The sequence below is a fragment of the Aegilops tauschii genome, chromosome 2 (assembly GCF_002575655.3).
Source record: "Aegilops tauschii subsp. strangulata cultivar AL8/78 chromosome 2, Aet v6.0, whole genome shotgun sequence".
Taxonomy (NCBI): domain Eukaryota; kingdom Viridiplantae; phylum Streptophyta; class Magnoliopsida; order Poales; family Poaceae; genus Aegilops; species Aegilops tauschii.
The window spans coordinates 437162506-437175368 of record NC_053036.3 but is presented as its reverse complement, the minus strand read 5'-3'; the positions used below and the strand labels follow the sequence as shown (position 1 = coordinate 437175368).

The 12863-nt window shown below is 50.1% G+C and overlaps 1 protein-coding gene across 1 annotated transcript; it reads left to right on the top strand.

Moving 5' to 3' along the window:
* The first annotated feature begins 10103 nt into the window (after positions 1-10103).
* LOC109748519 (peptide methionine sulfoxide reductase A2-1) lies at positions 10104-11485 on the top strand. The gene is made up of 2 exons (XM_020307543.4): positions 10104-10520; positions 11094-11485. The coding sequence occupies exons 1-2, from the start codon at positions 10212-10214 to the stop codon at positions 11328-11330; spliced, it is 546 nt and encodes a 181-aa protein (XP_020163132.1). The 5' UTR covers positions 10104-10211; the 3' UTR covers positions 11331-11485.
* The last annotated feature ends 1378 nt before the right edge of the window (positions 11486-12863 follow it).

Below are 12863 nucleotides of genomic sequence, written 5' to 3'. Positions count from 1 at the left end.
TGCTTTGGGTGTGCCAAACGTCACAACTTAACTGGGTGACTATAAAGGTGCATTACGGGTATCTCCGAAAGTGTCTGTTGGGTTGGCACGGATCGAGACTGGGATTTGTCACTCCGTGTGACGGAGAGGTATCTCTGGGCCCACTCGGTAATGCATCATCATAATGAGCTCAATGTGACTAAGGCGTTATTCACGGGATCATGCATTGCGGTACGAGTAAAGAGACTTGCCAGTAACGAGATTGAACAAGGTATTGGGATACCGACGATCGAATCTCGGGCAAGTAACATACCGATTGACAAAGGGAATTGCATACGGATTGATTGAATCCTCGACACCGTGGTTCATCCGACGAGATCATCGTGGAACATGTGGGAGCCAACATGGGTATCCAGATCCCGCTGTTGGTTATTGACCGGAGAGGCATCTCGGTCATGTCTGCATGTCTCCCGAACCCGTAGGGTCTACACACTTAAGGTCCGGTGACGCTAGGGTTGTAGAGATATATGTATGCGGAAACCCGAAAGTCGTTCGGAGTCTCGGATGAGATCCTGGACGTCACGAGAGGTTCCGGAATGGTCCGGAGGTGAAGAATTATATATAGGAAGTCCAGTTTCGGCCACCGGGAAAGTTTCGGGGGTTACCGGTATTGTACCGGGACCACCGGAAGGGTCCCGGAGGTCCACCGGGTGGGGCCACCCATCCCGGAGGGCCCCATGTGCTGAAAGTGGAAGGGAACCAGCCCTTAATGGGCTGGGGCGCCCCCCTTGGGCCTCCCCCCATGCGCCTAGGGTTGGGAACCCTAGGGGGGGGGAGCTTCCCCCTTGCCTTGAGGGGCAAGGCACCCCTTCCCCCCCTTTGGCCGCCGCCCCCCCTTGGAGATCCCATCTCCCTGGGCCGGCGCCCCCCAGGGGGCCTATATAAAGGGGGGAGGGAGGGAGGGCAGCAACCTACAGCCTTGGGCGCCTCCCTCCTCCCCTGCAACACCTCTCTCTCTCTCGCAGAAGCTCGGCGAAGCCCTGCCGGAGACCCGCTACATCCACCACCACGCCATCGCGCTGCTGGATCTCCATCAACCTCTCCTTCCCCCTTGCTGGATCAAGAAGGAGGAGACGTCGCTGCACCGTACGTGTGTTGAACGCGGAGGTGCCGTCCGTTCGGCACTCAGTCATCGGTGATTTGGATCACGGCGAGTACGACTCCGTCATCCACGTTCATTGGAACGCTTCCGCTCGCGATCTACAAGGGTATGTAGATGCACTCCCTTCCCCTCGTTGCTAGTACACTCCATAGATGCATCTTGGTGAGCGTAGGAAAATTTTAAATTATGCTACGATTCCCAACAGTGGCATCATGAGCCAGGCCTATGCGTAGTTACTATGCACGAGTAGAACACAAAGCAGTTGTGGGCGTTGAGTTTGCCAATTCTTCTTGCCGCTACTAGTCTTTTCTTGTTTCGGCGATATTGTAGGATGAAGCGGCCCGGACCGACCTTACACATACACTTACGTGAGACAGGTTCCACCGACTGACATGCACTAGATGCATAAGGTGGCTAGCGGGTGTCTGTCTCTCCTACTTTAGTCGGAATGGATTCGATGAAAAGGGTCCTTATGAAGGGTAAATAGAAATTGGAAAATCAAGTTGTGGTCATACGTAGGTAAGAAATGTTCTTGCTAGAAACCTACAAACCACGTAAAAACTTGCAACAACAATTAGAGGACGTCTAACTTGTTTTTGCAGCAAGTGCTATGTGATATGATATGGCCAGAAGATGTGATGAATGATATATGTGATGTATGAGATTGATCATATTCTTGTAATAGGAATCACGACTTGCATGTCGATGAGTATGACAACCGACAGGAGCCATAGGAGTTGTCTTTATTATTTTGCATGACCTGCGTGTCATTGAATAACGCCATGTAAATTACTTTACTTTGTTGCTAAACGGGTTAGCCATAGAAGTAGAAGTAATCGTTGGCGTGACGGCTTCATGAAGACACAATGATGGAGATCATGATGATGGAGATCATGGTGTCATGCCGGTGACGAAGATGATCATGGTGCCCCGAAGATGGAGATCAGAGGAGCATGATGATATTGGCCATATCATGTCACTATTTGATTGCATGTGATGTTTATCATGTTTTTGCATCTTATTTGCTTAGAACGACGGTAGTAAGTAAGATGATCCCTTATAATAATTTCAAGAAAGTGTTCACCCTAACTATGCACCGTTGCGAAGGTTCGTTGTTTCGAAGCACCACGTGATGATCGGGTGTGATAGATTCTAACGTTCGAATACAACGGGTGTTGACGAGCCTAGCATGTACAGACATGGCCTCGGAACACACGCAATACACTTAGGTTGACTTGACGAGCCTAGCATGTACAGACATGGCCTCGAAACACGGAGGACCGAAAGGTCGAGCATGAGTCGTATAGAAGATACGATCAACATGGAGATGTTCACCGATCTTGACTAGTCCGTCTCACGTGATGATCGGACACGGCCTAGTTAAACTCGGATCATGTTTCACTTAGATGACGAGATGGATGTCTATCTGAGTGGGAGTTCATTAAATAATTTGATTAGATGAACTCAATTATCATGAACTTAGTCTAAAATCTTTACACTATGTCTTGTAGATCAAATGGCCAACGTTGTCCTCAATTTCAACGCGTTCCTAGAGAAAACCAAGCTGAAAGATGATGGCAGCAATTATACGGACTGGGTCCAGAACCTGAGGCTCATCCTCATAGTAGCCAAGAAAGATTATGTCTTAGAAGCACCGCTAGGTGATGCACCAATCCCACAGAACCAAGACATTATGAACGCTTGGCAATCACGTGCTGATGATTACTCCCTCGTTCAGTGCGGCATGCTTTACAGCTTAGAACCGGGTCTCCAAAAGCGTTTTGAGAAACATGGAGCATATGAGATGTTCGAGGAGCTGAAACTGGTTTTTCAAGCTCATGCCCGGGTCGAGAGATATGATGTCTCCGACAAGTTCTTCAGCTGTAAAATGGAGGAGAACAGTTCTGTTAGTGAGCACATACTCAGAATGTCTGGGTTGCACAACCGCTTGTCTCAGCTGGGAGTTAATCTCCCGGATGACGCGGTCATTGACAGAATCCTCCAGTCGCTTCCACCAAGCTACAAGAGCTTTGTGATGAACTACAATATGTAGGGGATGGAAAAGACCATTCCCGAGGTATATTCAATGCTGAAATCAGCGGAAGGGGAGATCAGAAAAGAACATCAAGTGTTGATGGTGAATAAAATCACCAACTTCAAGAAGGACGGCAAGGGAGTTGCCGTGCCCGGTAAACCAGTTACTGGGAAGAAGTCAAAGAATGGACCCAAGCCCGGGACTGAGTGCTTTTATTGCAAGGGAAGTGGTCACTGGAAGCGGAACTGCCCCAAATATTTAGCGGACAAGAAGAAGGCCGGCAACACCCAAGGTATATGTGATATACAAGTAATTGATGTGTACCTTACCAGTACTTGTAGTAGCTCCTGGGTATTTGATACCGGTGCGGTTGCTCATATTTGTAACTCAAAGCAGGAACTACGGAATAAACGGAGACTGGCAAAGGACGAGGTGACGATGCGCGTCGGGAATGGTTCCAAGGTCGATGTGATCGCCGTCGGCACGCTACCTCTGCATCTACCCACGGGATTAGTTTTAAACCTTAATAATTGTTATTTAGTGCCAGCTTTGAGCATGAACATTGTATCTGGATCTCGTTTAATTCGAGATGGCTACTCATTTAAATCCGAGAATAATGGTTGTTCTATTTATTTGAGAGATATGTTTTATGGTCATGCCCCGCTGGTCAATGGTTTATTTTTGATGAATCTCGAACGTGATGTTACACATGTTCATAGTGTGAATACCAAAAGATGTAAAGTTGATAACGATAGTCCCACATACTTGTGGCACTGCCGCCTTGGTCACATTGGTGTCAAGCGCATGAAGAAGCTCCATGCAGATGGACTTTTGGAGTCTCTTGATTACGAATCATTTGACACGTGCGAACCATGCCTCATGGGTAAGATGACCAAGACTCCGTTCTCCGGAACAATGGAGCGAGCAACCAACTTATTGGAAATCATACATACCGATGTGTGTGGTCCAATGAGTGTTGAGGCTCGCGGAGGATATCGTTATGTTCTCACTCTCACTGATGATTTAAGTAGATATGGGTATGTCTACCTAATGAAACACAAGTCTGAAACCTTTGAAAAGTTCAAGGAATTTCAGAGTGAAGTTGAGAATCAACGTGACAGGAAAATAAAATTCTTACGATCAGATCGTGGTGGAGAATATTTAAGTCACGAATTTGGTACACACTTAAGGAAATGTGGAATAGTTTCACAACTCACGCCGCCTGGAACACCTCAGAGAAATGGTGTGTCCGAACATCGTAATCGCACTCTATTGGATATGGTGCGATCTATGATGTCTCTTACCGATTTACCGCTCTCATTTTGGGGTTATGCTTTAGAGACTGCCGCATTCACTTTAAATAGGGCTCCGTCGAAATCCGTTGAGACGACACCGTATGAATTATGGTTTGGGAAGAAACCTAAGCTGTCGTTTCTAAAAGTTTGGGGATGCGATGCTTATGTCAAGAAACTTCAACCTGAAAAGCTCGAACCCAAATCGGAAAAATGCGTCTTCATAGGATACCCTAAGGAAACTATTGGGTACACCTTCTACCTCAGATCCGAAGGCAAGATCTTCGTTGCCAAGAACGGGTCCTTTCTAGAGAAGGAGTTTCTCTCGAAAGAATTGAGTGGGAGGAAAGTAGAACTTGATGAGGTGATAGTCACCCCTTCCGAACCGGAAAGTAGCGTAGCGCGGGAAAGTGTTCCTGTGGTGCCTACATCGACTGGGGAGGAAGTTAATGATGATGATCATGAAGCTTCGGATCAAGTTACTGAACTTCGTAGGTCCACAAGGACACGTTCCGCACCAGAGTGGTACGGCAACCCTGTCCTGGAAATCATGTTGTTAGACAACGGTGAACCTTCGAACTATGAAGAAGCGATGGTGGGCCCGGATTCCGACAAATGGCTAGAAGCCATGAAATCCGAGATAGGATCCATGTATGAAAACGAAGTATGGACTTTGACTGACTTGCCCGATGATCGGCGAGCCATAGAAAATAAATGGATCTTTAAGAAGAAGACGGACGCGGATGGTAATGTGACCATCTACAAAGCTCGACTTGTCGCTAAGGGTTATCGACAAGTTCAAGGGGTTGACTACGATGAGACTTTCTCACCCGTAGCGAAGCTGAAGTCCGTCCGAATCATGTTAGCAATTGCCGCATACTATGATTATGAGATATGGCAGATGGACGTCAAAACGGCATCCTTAACGGCTTCCTTAAGGAAGAGTTGTATATGATGCAGCCGGAAGGTTTTGTCGATCCTAAGAATGCTAACAAAGTGTGCAAGCTCCAGCGCTCAATCTATGGGCTGGTGCAAGCATCTCGGAGTTGGAACATTCGCTTTGATGAGATGATCAAAGCGTTTGGGTTTACACAGACTTATGGAGAAGCCTGTGTTTACAAGAAAGTGAGTGGGAGCTCTGTAGCATTTCTCATATTATATGTGGATGACATACTATTGATGGGAAATGATATAGAATTCTTGGAAAGTATAAAGGCCTATTTGAATAAGTGTTTTTCAATGAAGGACCTTGGAGAAGCTGCTTATATATTAGGCATCAAGATCTATAGAGATAGATCAAGACGCCTCATTGGTCTTTCACAGAGTACATACCTTGACAAGATATTGAAGAAGTTCAGTATGGATCAGTCCAAGAAGGGGTTCTTGCCTGTATTGCAAGGTGTGCAATTGAGCACGGCTCAATGCCCGACCACGGCAGAAGATATAGAAGAGATGAGTGTCATCCCCTATGCCTCGGCCATAGGGTCTATTATGTATGCCATGCTGTGTACCAGACCTGATGTAAACCTTGCCGTAAGTTTGGTAGGAAGATACCAAAGTAATCCCGGCAAGGAACACTGGACAGCGGTCAAGAATATCCTGAAGTACCTGAAGAGGACTAAGGATATGTTTCTCGTTTATGGAGGTGACGAAGAGCTCGTCGTAAAGGGTTACGTCGATGCTAGCTTCGACACAGATCTGGATGACTCGAAGTCACAGACCGGATACGTGTATATTTTGAATGGAGGAGCAGTAAGCTGGTGCAGTTGCAAGCAAAGCGTCGTGGCGGGATCTACATGTGAAGCGGAGTACATGGCAGCCTCGGAGGCAGCACAGGAAGCAGTCTGGATGAAGGAGTTCATTACCGACCTAGGGGTGATTCCCAATGCGTCGGGCCCAATGACTCTCTTCTGTGACAACACTGGAGCTATTGCCCTTGCGAAGGAGCCCAGGTTTCACAGGAAGACCAGGCATATCAAGCGTCGCTTCAACTCCATTCGTGAAAGTGTTCAAAATGGAGACATAGATATTTGTAAAGTACACACGGACCTGAATGTAGCAGATCCGTTGACTAAACCTCTCCCTAGGGCAAAACATGATCAACACCAGGACGCAATGGGTGTTCGATTCATCACAATGTAACTAGATTATTGACTCTAGTGCAAGTGGGAGCCTGTTGGAAATATGCCCTAGAGGCAATAATAAATGGTTATTATTATATTTCTTTGTTCATGGTAATTGTCTATTGTTCATGCTATAATTGTATTGTACGGAAATCGTAATACATGTGTGAATACATAGACCCCAAAGTGTCCCTAGTAAGCCTCTAGTTGACTAGCTCGTTGATCAACAGATAGTCATGGTTTCCTGACTATGGACATTGGATGTCATTGATAACGGGATCACATCATTAGGAGAATGATGTGATGGACAAGACCCAATCCTAAGCATAGCATAAAAGATCGTGTAGTTTCGTTTGCTAGAGCTTTTCCAATGTCAAGTATCTTTTCCTTAGACCATGAGATCGTGCAACTCCCGGATACCGTAGGAGTGCTTTGGGTGTGCCAAACGTCACAACGTAACTGGGTGACTATAAAGGTGCATTACGGGTATCTCCGAAAGTGTCTGTTGGGTTGGCACGGATCGAGACTGGGATTTGTCACTCCGTGTGACGGAGAGGTATCTCTGGGCCCACTCGGTAATGCATCATCATAATGAGCTCAATGTGACTAAGGCGTTAGTCACGGGATCATGCATTGCGGTACGAGTAAAGAGACTTGCCGGTAACGAGATTGAACAAGGTATTGGGATACCGACGATCGAATCTCGGGCAAGTAACATACCGATTGACAAAGGGAATTGCATACGGATTGATTGAATCCTCGACACCGTGGTTCATCCGATGAGATCATCGTGGAACATGTGGGAGCCAACATGGGTATCCAGATCCCGCTGTTCGTTATTGACCGGAGAGGCGTCTCGGTCATGTCTGCATGTCTCCCGAACCCGTAGGGTCTACACAATTAAGGTCCGGTGACGCTAGGGTTGTAGAGATATATGTATGCGGAAACCCGAAAGTTGTTCGGAGTCCCGGATGAGATCCCGGACGTCACGAGAGGTTCCGGAGGTGAAGAATTATATATAGGAAGTCCAGTTTTGACCACCGGGAAAGTTTCGGGGGTTACCGGTATTGTACCGGGACCACCGGAAGGGTCCCGGAGGTCCACCGGGTGGGGCCACCCATCCCGGAGGGACCCGTGGGCTGAAAGTGGAAGGGAACCAGCCCTTAATGGGCTGGGGCGCCCCCCTTGGGCCTCCCCCCATGCGCCTAGGGTTGGGAACCCTAGGGGGGGAGCTTCCCCCTTGCCTTGGGGGGCAAGGCACCCCTTCCCCCCCTTTGGCCGCCGCCCCCCCTTGGAGATCCCATCTCCCTGGGCCGGCGCCCCCCCAGGGGGCCTATATAAAGGGGGGGGAGGGAGGGCAGCAACCTACAGCCTTGGGCGCCTCCCTCCTCCCCTGCAACACCTCTCTCTCTCTCTCTCGCAGAAGCTCGGCGAAGCCCTGCCGGAGACCCGCTACATCCACCACCACGCCGTCATGCTGCTGGATCTCCATCAAACTCTCCTTCCCCCTTGCTGGATCAAGAAGGAGGAGACGTCGTTGCACCGTACGTGTGTTGAACGCGGAGGTGCCGTCCGTTCGGCACTCAGTCATCGGTGATTTGGATCACGGCGAGTACGACTCCGTCATCCACGTTCATTGGAACGCTTCCGCTCGCGATCTACAAGGGTATGTAGATGCACTCCCTTCCCCTCGTTGCTTGTACACTCCATAGATGCATCTTGGTGAGCGTAGGAAAATTTGAAATTATGCTACGATTCCCAACAAAATTCGTCTTAATGGCGGTGACCCTATGGGCAATATGGACATCTCGACGAAAGGCCATTCATGAGGCTATCTTCCAAACACCACATGCAATACAAATGTTCATCACTCGGTTTATTGCAGACTTGGAAGCTATCCGTACCCCCAAATCCTACACGGGCTGATACGGTGAGGACAGGTACATCGATACAGAGGCCGAGGGCACCTCCAACAACATATGCCAAAATTCATGTTGATGCAGGAGTACGCACCCGTAGAGGAGGAGTAGCCGTAGCTGTGTGTAGGGATAGCCGGGGCTTGTTCTTGGGTAGCTCGGCACTTGTCATTCCAGGAATTTGGGATCCAGCCACACTCGAGGCGATGGCATGTCGTGAGGGCATTGCATTAGCAGAAGATCTCAATATTCAACACTTTGAGTTGTCGTCTGATTGCAAGCAGGTGATTGGGGACATTGCCAAAGGAAACCAAGGACCCTACAGAGCCATCATCACGGAAATTATCTCTAGATCGTCACCACTCTCTTGTATCTTTACTTTTGAAAGTCATCATGTAATTTCGAAGCTCATAAGTTAGCTAAGTTTGCTCTGTCTTTAGCTTAGGGGCGTCATGTGTGGCTTGGCCAGCTGCATGACCAAACTTGTATCCCACTATCTGTGGAGTTTGAATAAAGTGGCTTTACCCCCTCAAAAAAAACTAGCTTCAAATATTGGAAGGCATTGGGGTCAATTGACCCTAGTGTCCATACTAGAGCTTTGTCGCTGAGATGCGGTGGATCCGGAGGAGGAGTTGGAGGAGGACGAGGAGGAGGACTTTGAGGAGGAGGGGGATGAGCCGGAGGAGGAGGATGTGGGGGACCCTGGCGACGGGGATCTGCAGGCGGAGCAGCAGGCCATTCTCGATTCCCTCCGGTCGGAGTCGGCTGCGGAGGCAAGACGCTGTCACCGGCAAGAGATGGAGACGCAAGAAGCCGCGGAGGAGGCGGAGATGTTCGCCTACATGGATGAGGTCAAGCAGAAGGAGGATGAGCCGGAGCCCTCCTACCCGCCCGGCACCGTCGTCGTGGACATCTTCAACGACGAGGATAGCTGGGGTAGTATGTAAGATTTGTTTTGCATGCTTTGTATGGATCTAGGGGATGAAATATGAGAGAGGCGGATGCAGAATGGCTAATTTGAGACGTGTCCGATCAGTGCCCGCGGACGTTTGTGGGCCGGGTTTGCAAAGTCCGGTTGCAGATGCTCTAAGGAATGTGATTTCATCTCTCTAAGCACATGATATCCAATGGACATGTCAGATAAGATGGGCAACTTGGTACAAGACTATGTAGCAGCATTTCTCATTCAATTGGAGTTTTACTTTCCCTCTTTGATCTTTTTGGCAGAGATTCTCACCCTTATTTTCATTCCCATCGAGCCAAAGCATGTTCACGACCCGGTAAGGCCTTGTTCAGTTAGGCAGGGAATGGAGAGGTTTGAAAAGGATTCAAACCCTTGCAAGTCAAAATTCCCCTAAAACCTCCCCGATCCCCTTCAATCCCTATGGTGAGGGGATTAACCGAACATGGCCTAAAGCTTTAATAGTATTGACCTGAAATTACGAAGCCAAAGCCATGAATGTGTGAACAATGCGGTCGGAATCGTGGACCGCATCGAACCACGGATTCGCACCGTTCATTTCGCACGGCGCAAGTGGCCACACGCGCACTTCTCACCGCCCCCTGATAATCCCTGCCCTGAAAACAAAACTCAATTCGACAGGCCTTATTACAAAACCTGGACATCCAGACCCGCGCGCCCGTCCCCTCTAACAACAGATCAACCGATCCTTGAAAAGTCCACCCTCCACCACGGGCAACACCATGTCGAGCACCGGCGCGTCGGGCCCGGACGCCGACGCGGCGGCCGGCGAGGGGCTGGAGCTGGCGCAGTTCGGGGCGGGCTGCTTCTGGAGCGTGGAGCTGGCGTACCAGCGGCTCCCCGGCGTGGCGCGCACCGAGGTGGGCTACTCGCAGGGGCACCTCGACGGGCCCACCTACCGCGACGTGTGCGGCGGCGGCACCGGCCACGCCGAGGTGGTGCGCGTGCACTACGACCCCAAGGAGTGCCCCTACGCCGTGCTTCTCGACGTCTTCTGGGCCAAGCACAACCCCACCACGCTCAACAAGCAGGTACGTCATGTGATGCCTCTGCCGCTGCTCTCGCCGTAAGTTGGAGCGCGTAGTGTGCCGGCCAGACCGGCGGCGGCCGTTGGGGGCTTTCCGCGCCGATCGCGTCGCCGGTGTTGCAAGGTTCAATGAACCTGGTACGGATTTTGGGGGTTGACTTATTCTCATTGATTGGTGTAATATCTGGCTTGTTAATAATACAGAGGAGCGAATATTCTACATCTTCGGAATGAAATGCTTTTAAGATAAAGTAGACGATTTCAATCTCAAAAGGGGATTTCTTGTGATGATACAATGGATCATTGTATTGCCTCGGCAGATAGGAACATTCACTACACACTTCTATGCTATGAGATTTCCGATGCATTGTCCACATTACTGTCTCCTTTCATAAACTGTACTACTCACGATATGCACAAATTCTGAGAGTTCCCTCAAGTTGTTGATCTGAGATAGCTACAAAAATCTTCAGTGTCTCCCCGTTTGCTATGGTTTTACTCTACATGTTAGCAGCATTTGGCCTCCGCACATCGTTTACAAGCTACCCCTACTAATTAATTTCTCGTTGCACGTCAGGGCAACGACGTCGGGACGCAGTACCGGTCGGGCATCTACTACTACACGGCGGAGCAGGAGCGGCAGGCGCGGGAGTCGCTGGCGGAGAAGCAGCGGGAGTGGAAGGAGAAGATCGTGACGGAGGTCCTCCCGGCGAGGAGGTTCTACGCGGCCGAGGACTACCACCAGCAGTACCTCGAGAAGGGCGGCCAGTCCGCCAAGAAGCGCTGCTCCGACCCCATCCGCTGCTACGGCTGAAACCACTGCCCCCGTCCCCGACCGCCTAAGCTATTGGTGCTGCATTGCCAGTAGCATCATAAAGGACACCGTCTACCTGACTGTTGTTGTTGTTACAATAAACAAACCCATTCGTGCAGCGTTTTAAGGTGAGGTCTGGCACTTTGTTTGCTCGATGATCTATACTTTATTTTGGTGTTTGCACATCGCGCCGCGGCAGCCCCTTCTGCCAACCTCCACACGTATCCGCATCACACACCACGCCCTGCCGAGCGGCCGAAACTGAGGATTTGATAGCCGGCGACAGCGTCCGTGGGGCCATCACATCATCATCATCCTCGTCTTCTTCCTCGTCGGCAAGGGAGCTCCACGAAACAGGTCGCTCCGAGTCAAGACCCGTTGCAGTGTCGACAGGAGCTGAGGACGGCGCCTCTTCAGCAGTTGGAGTCGTGGACAGAGCTTCAGTAGCAGGAGTCGTGGACGACGCTTCAGCAGCAGCAGCAGCCGGGGGTGACTGCGGGGCTTCCACAGGAGTAGCCCCTGCTTTGGCTCCCCGTCCCATCCCTGCTTGGCTTCTTGGTAGATGTTACAGATGTCGCTTTTCTGGTCACCGTGCATCGGATTGTTGAGATTCTTTTAGGTGTTATCAGTTCCTTGAGAACGGTCATCGAGCACGAGAGTGCTATTGTCTCTACGAATATCTTGATCCAACCCACTTTGGAGAGGCAGGCCGAGCTGCTGCGCTCTGAGCTCCTTAGTATAGCTTTCTTTTAGCTTGAGAAAACTGTCTAGCCTCTGCGTGTTGTCATTGACTCCATAAAAGGTTGGATGTTGTGGAGGGAGAGCTTCATGGAGCGAGCGGAGGATGCACTGGGTGGGCTCTCCCTGACGCCGCCTATGTTGCAGACTACTCATGTGTTGCGCCCTTTGGTTGTGCCCGATGGCAGCTTCGAGGTTGAGAGGGGAGACGAGCTTCGGGAGTTGTGTGGGGGCCCGGTTCTGCCTTTGTGCGTCGAGCAACTGCAGGTAGACCCTCCCGAGATCTCGAGTGTGGCTTTACCTTGTTGGAAAAAGTTGCATGGAAAACAAAAAAAATTCCACGCAAGATCTATCCATGGAGATGCATAGCTACAAGAGGGGAGAGCATCTTCATACCCTTGAAGATCGCTAAGCGGAAGCGTTAATCAACGCGGTTGATGTAGTCGTACACCTTCACGATCCGTCCCGATCAAGTACCGAACGTACGACACCTCTGCGTTCAGCACACGTTCAGCTCGATGACGTCCTCGCCTTCTCGGCGTGGTGACGGTTGGTGATGAAGAACAATCTCCGCAAGGCTTCGCCAAGCACTACAGAAACTAGACGGAGGATAAACTAGAGGGGACAGGGTTGCCTGCACACGGCTTGATGAATCTTGATGTCTATTGGGTGCTAGCCCTGCCCCTCTATTTATATGTTGAGCCTTGGGGTCAAAACTTGGAGTCAAAGCCTCCTCAAAGTCGGGTTTGCTCGAAAGGCAAGAGTCCTTCTCGGACTCCAGGGCCAGACGCCAGG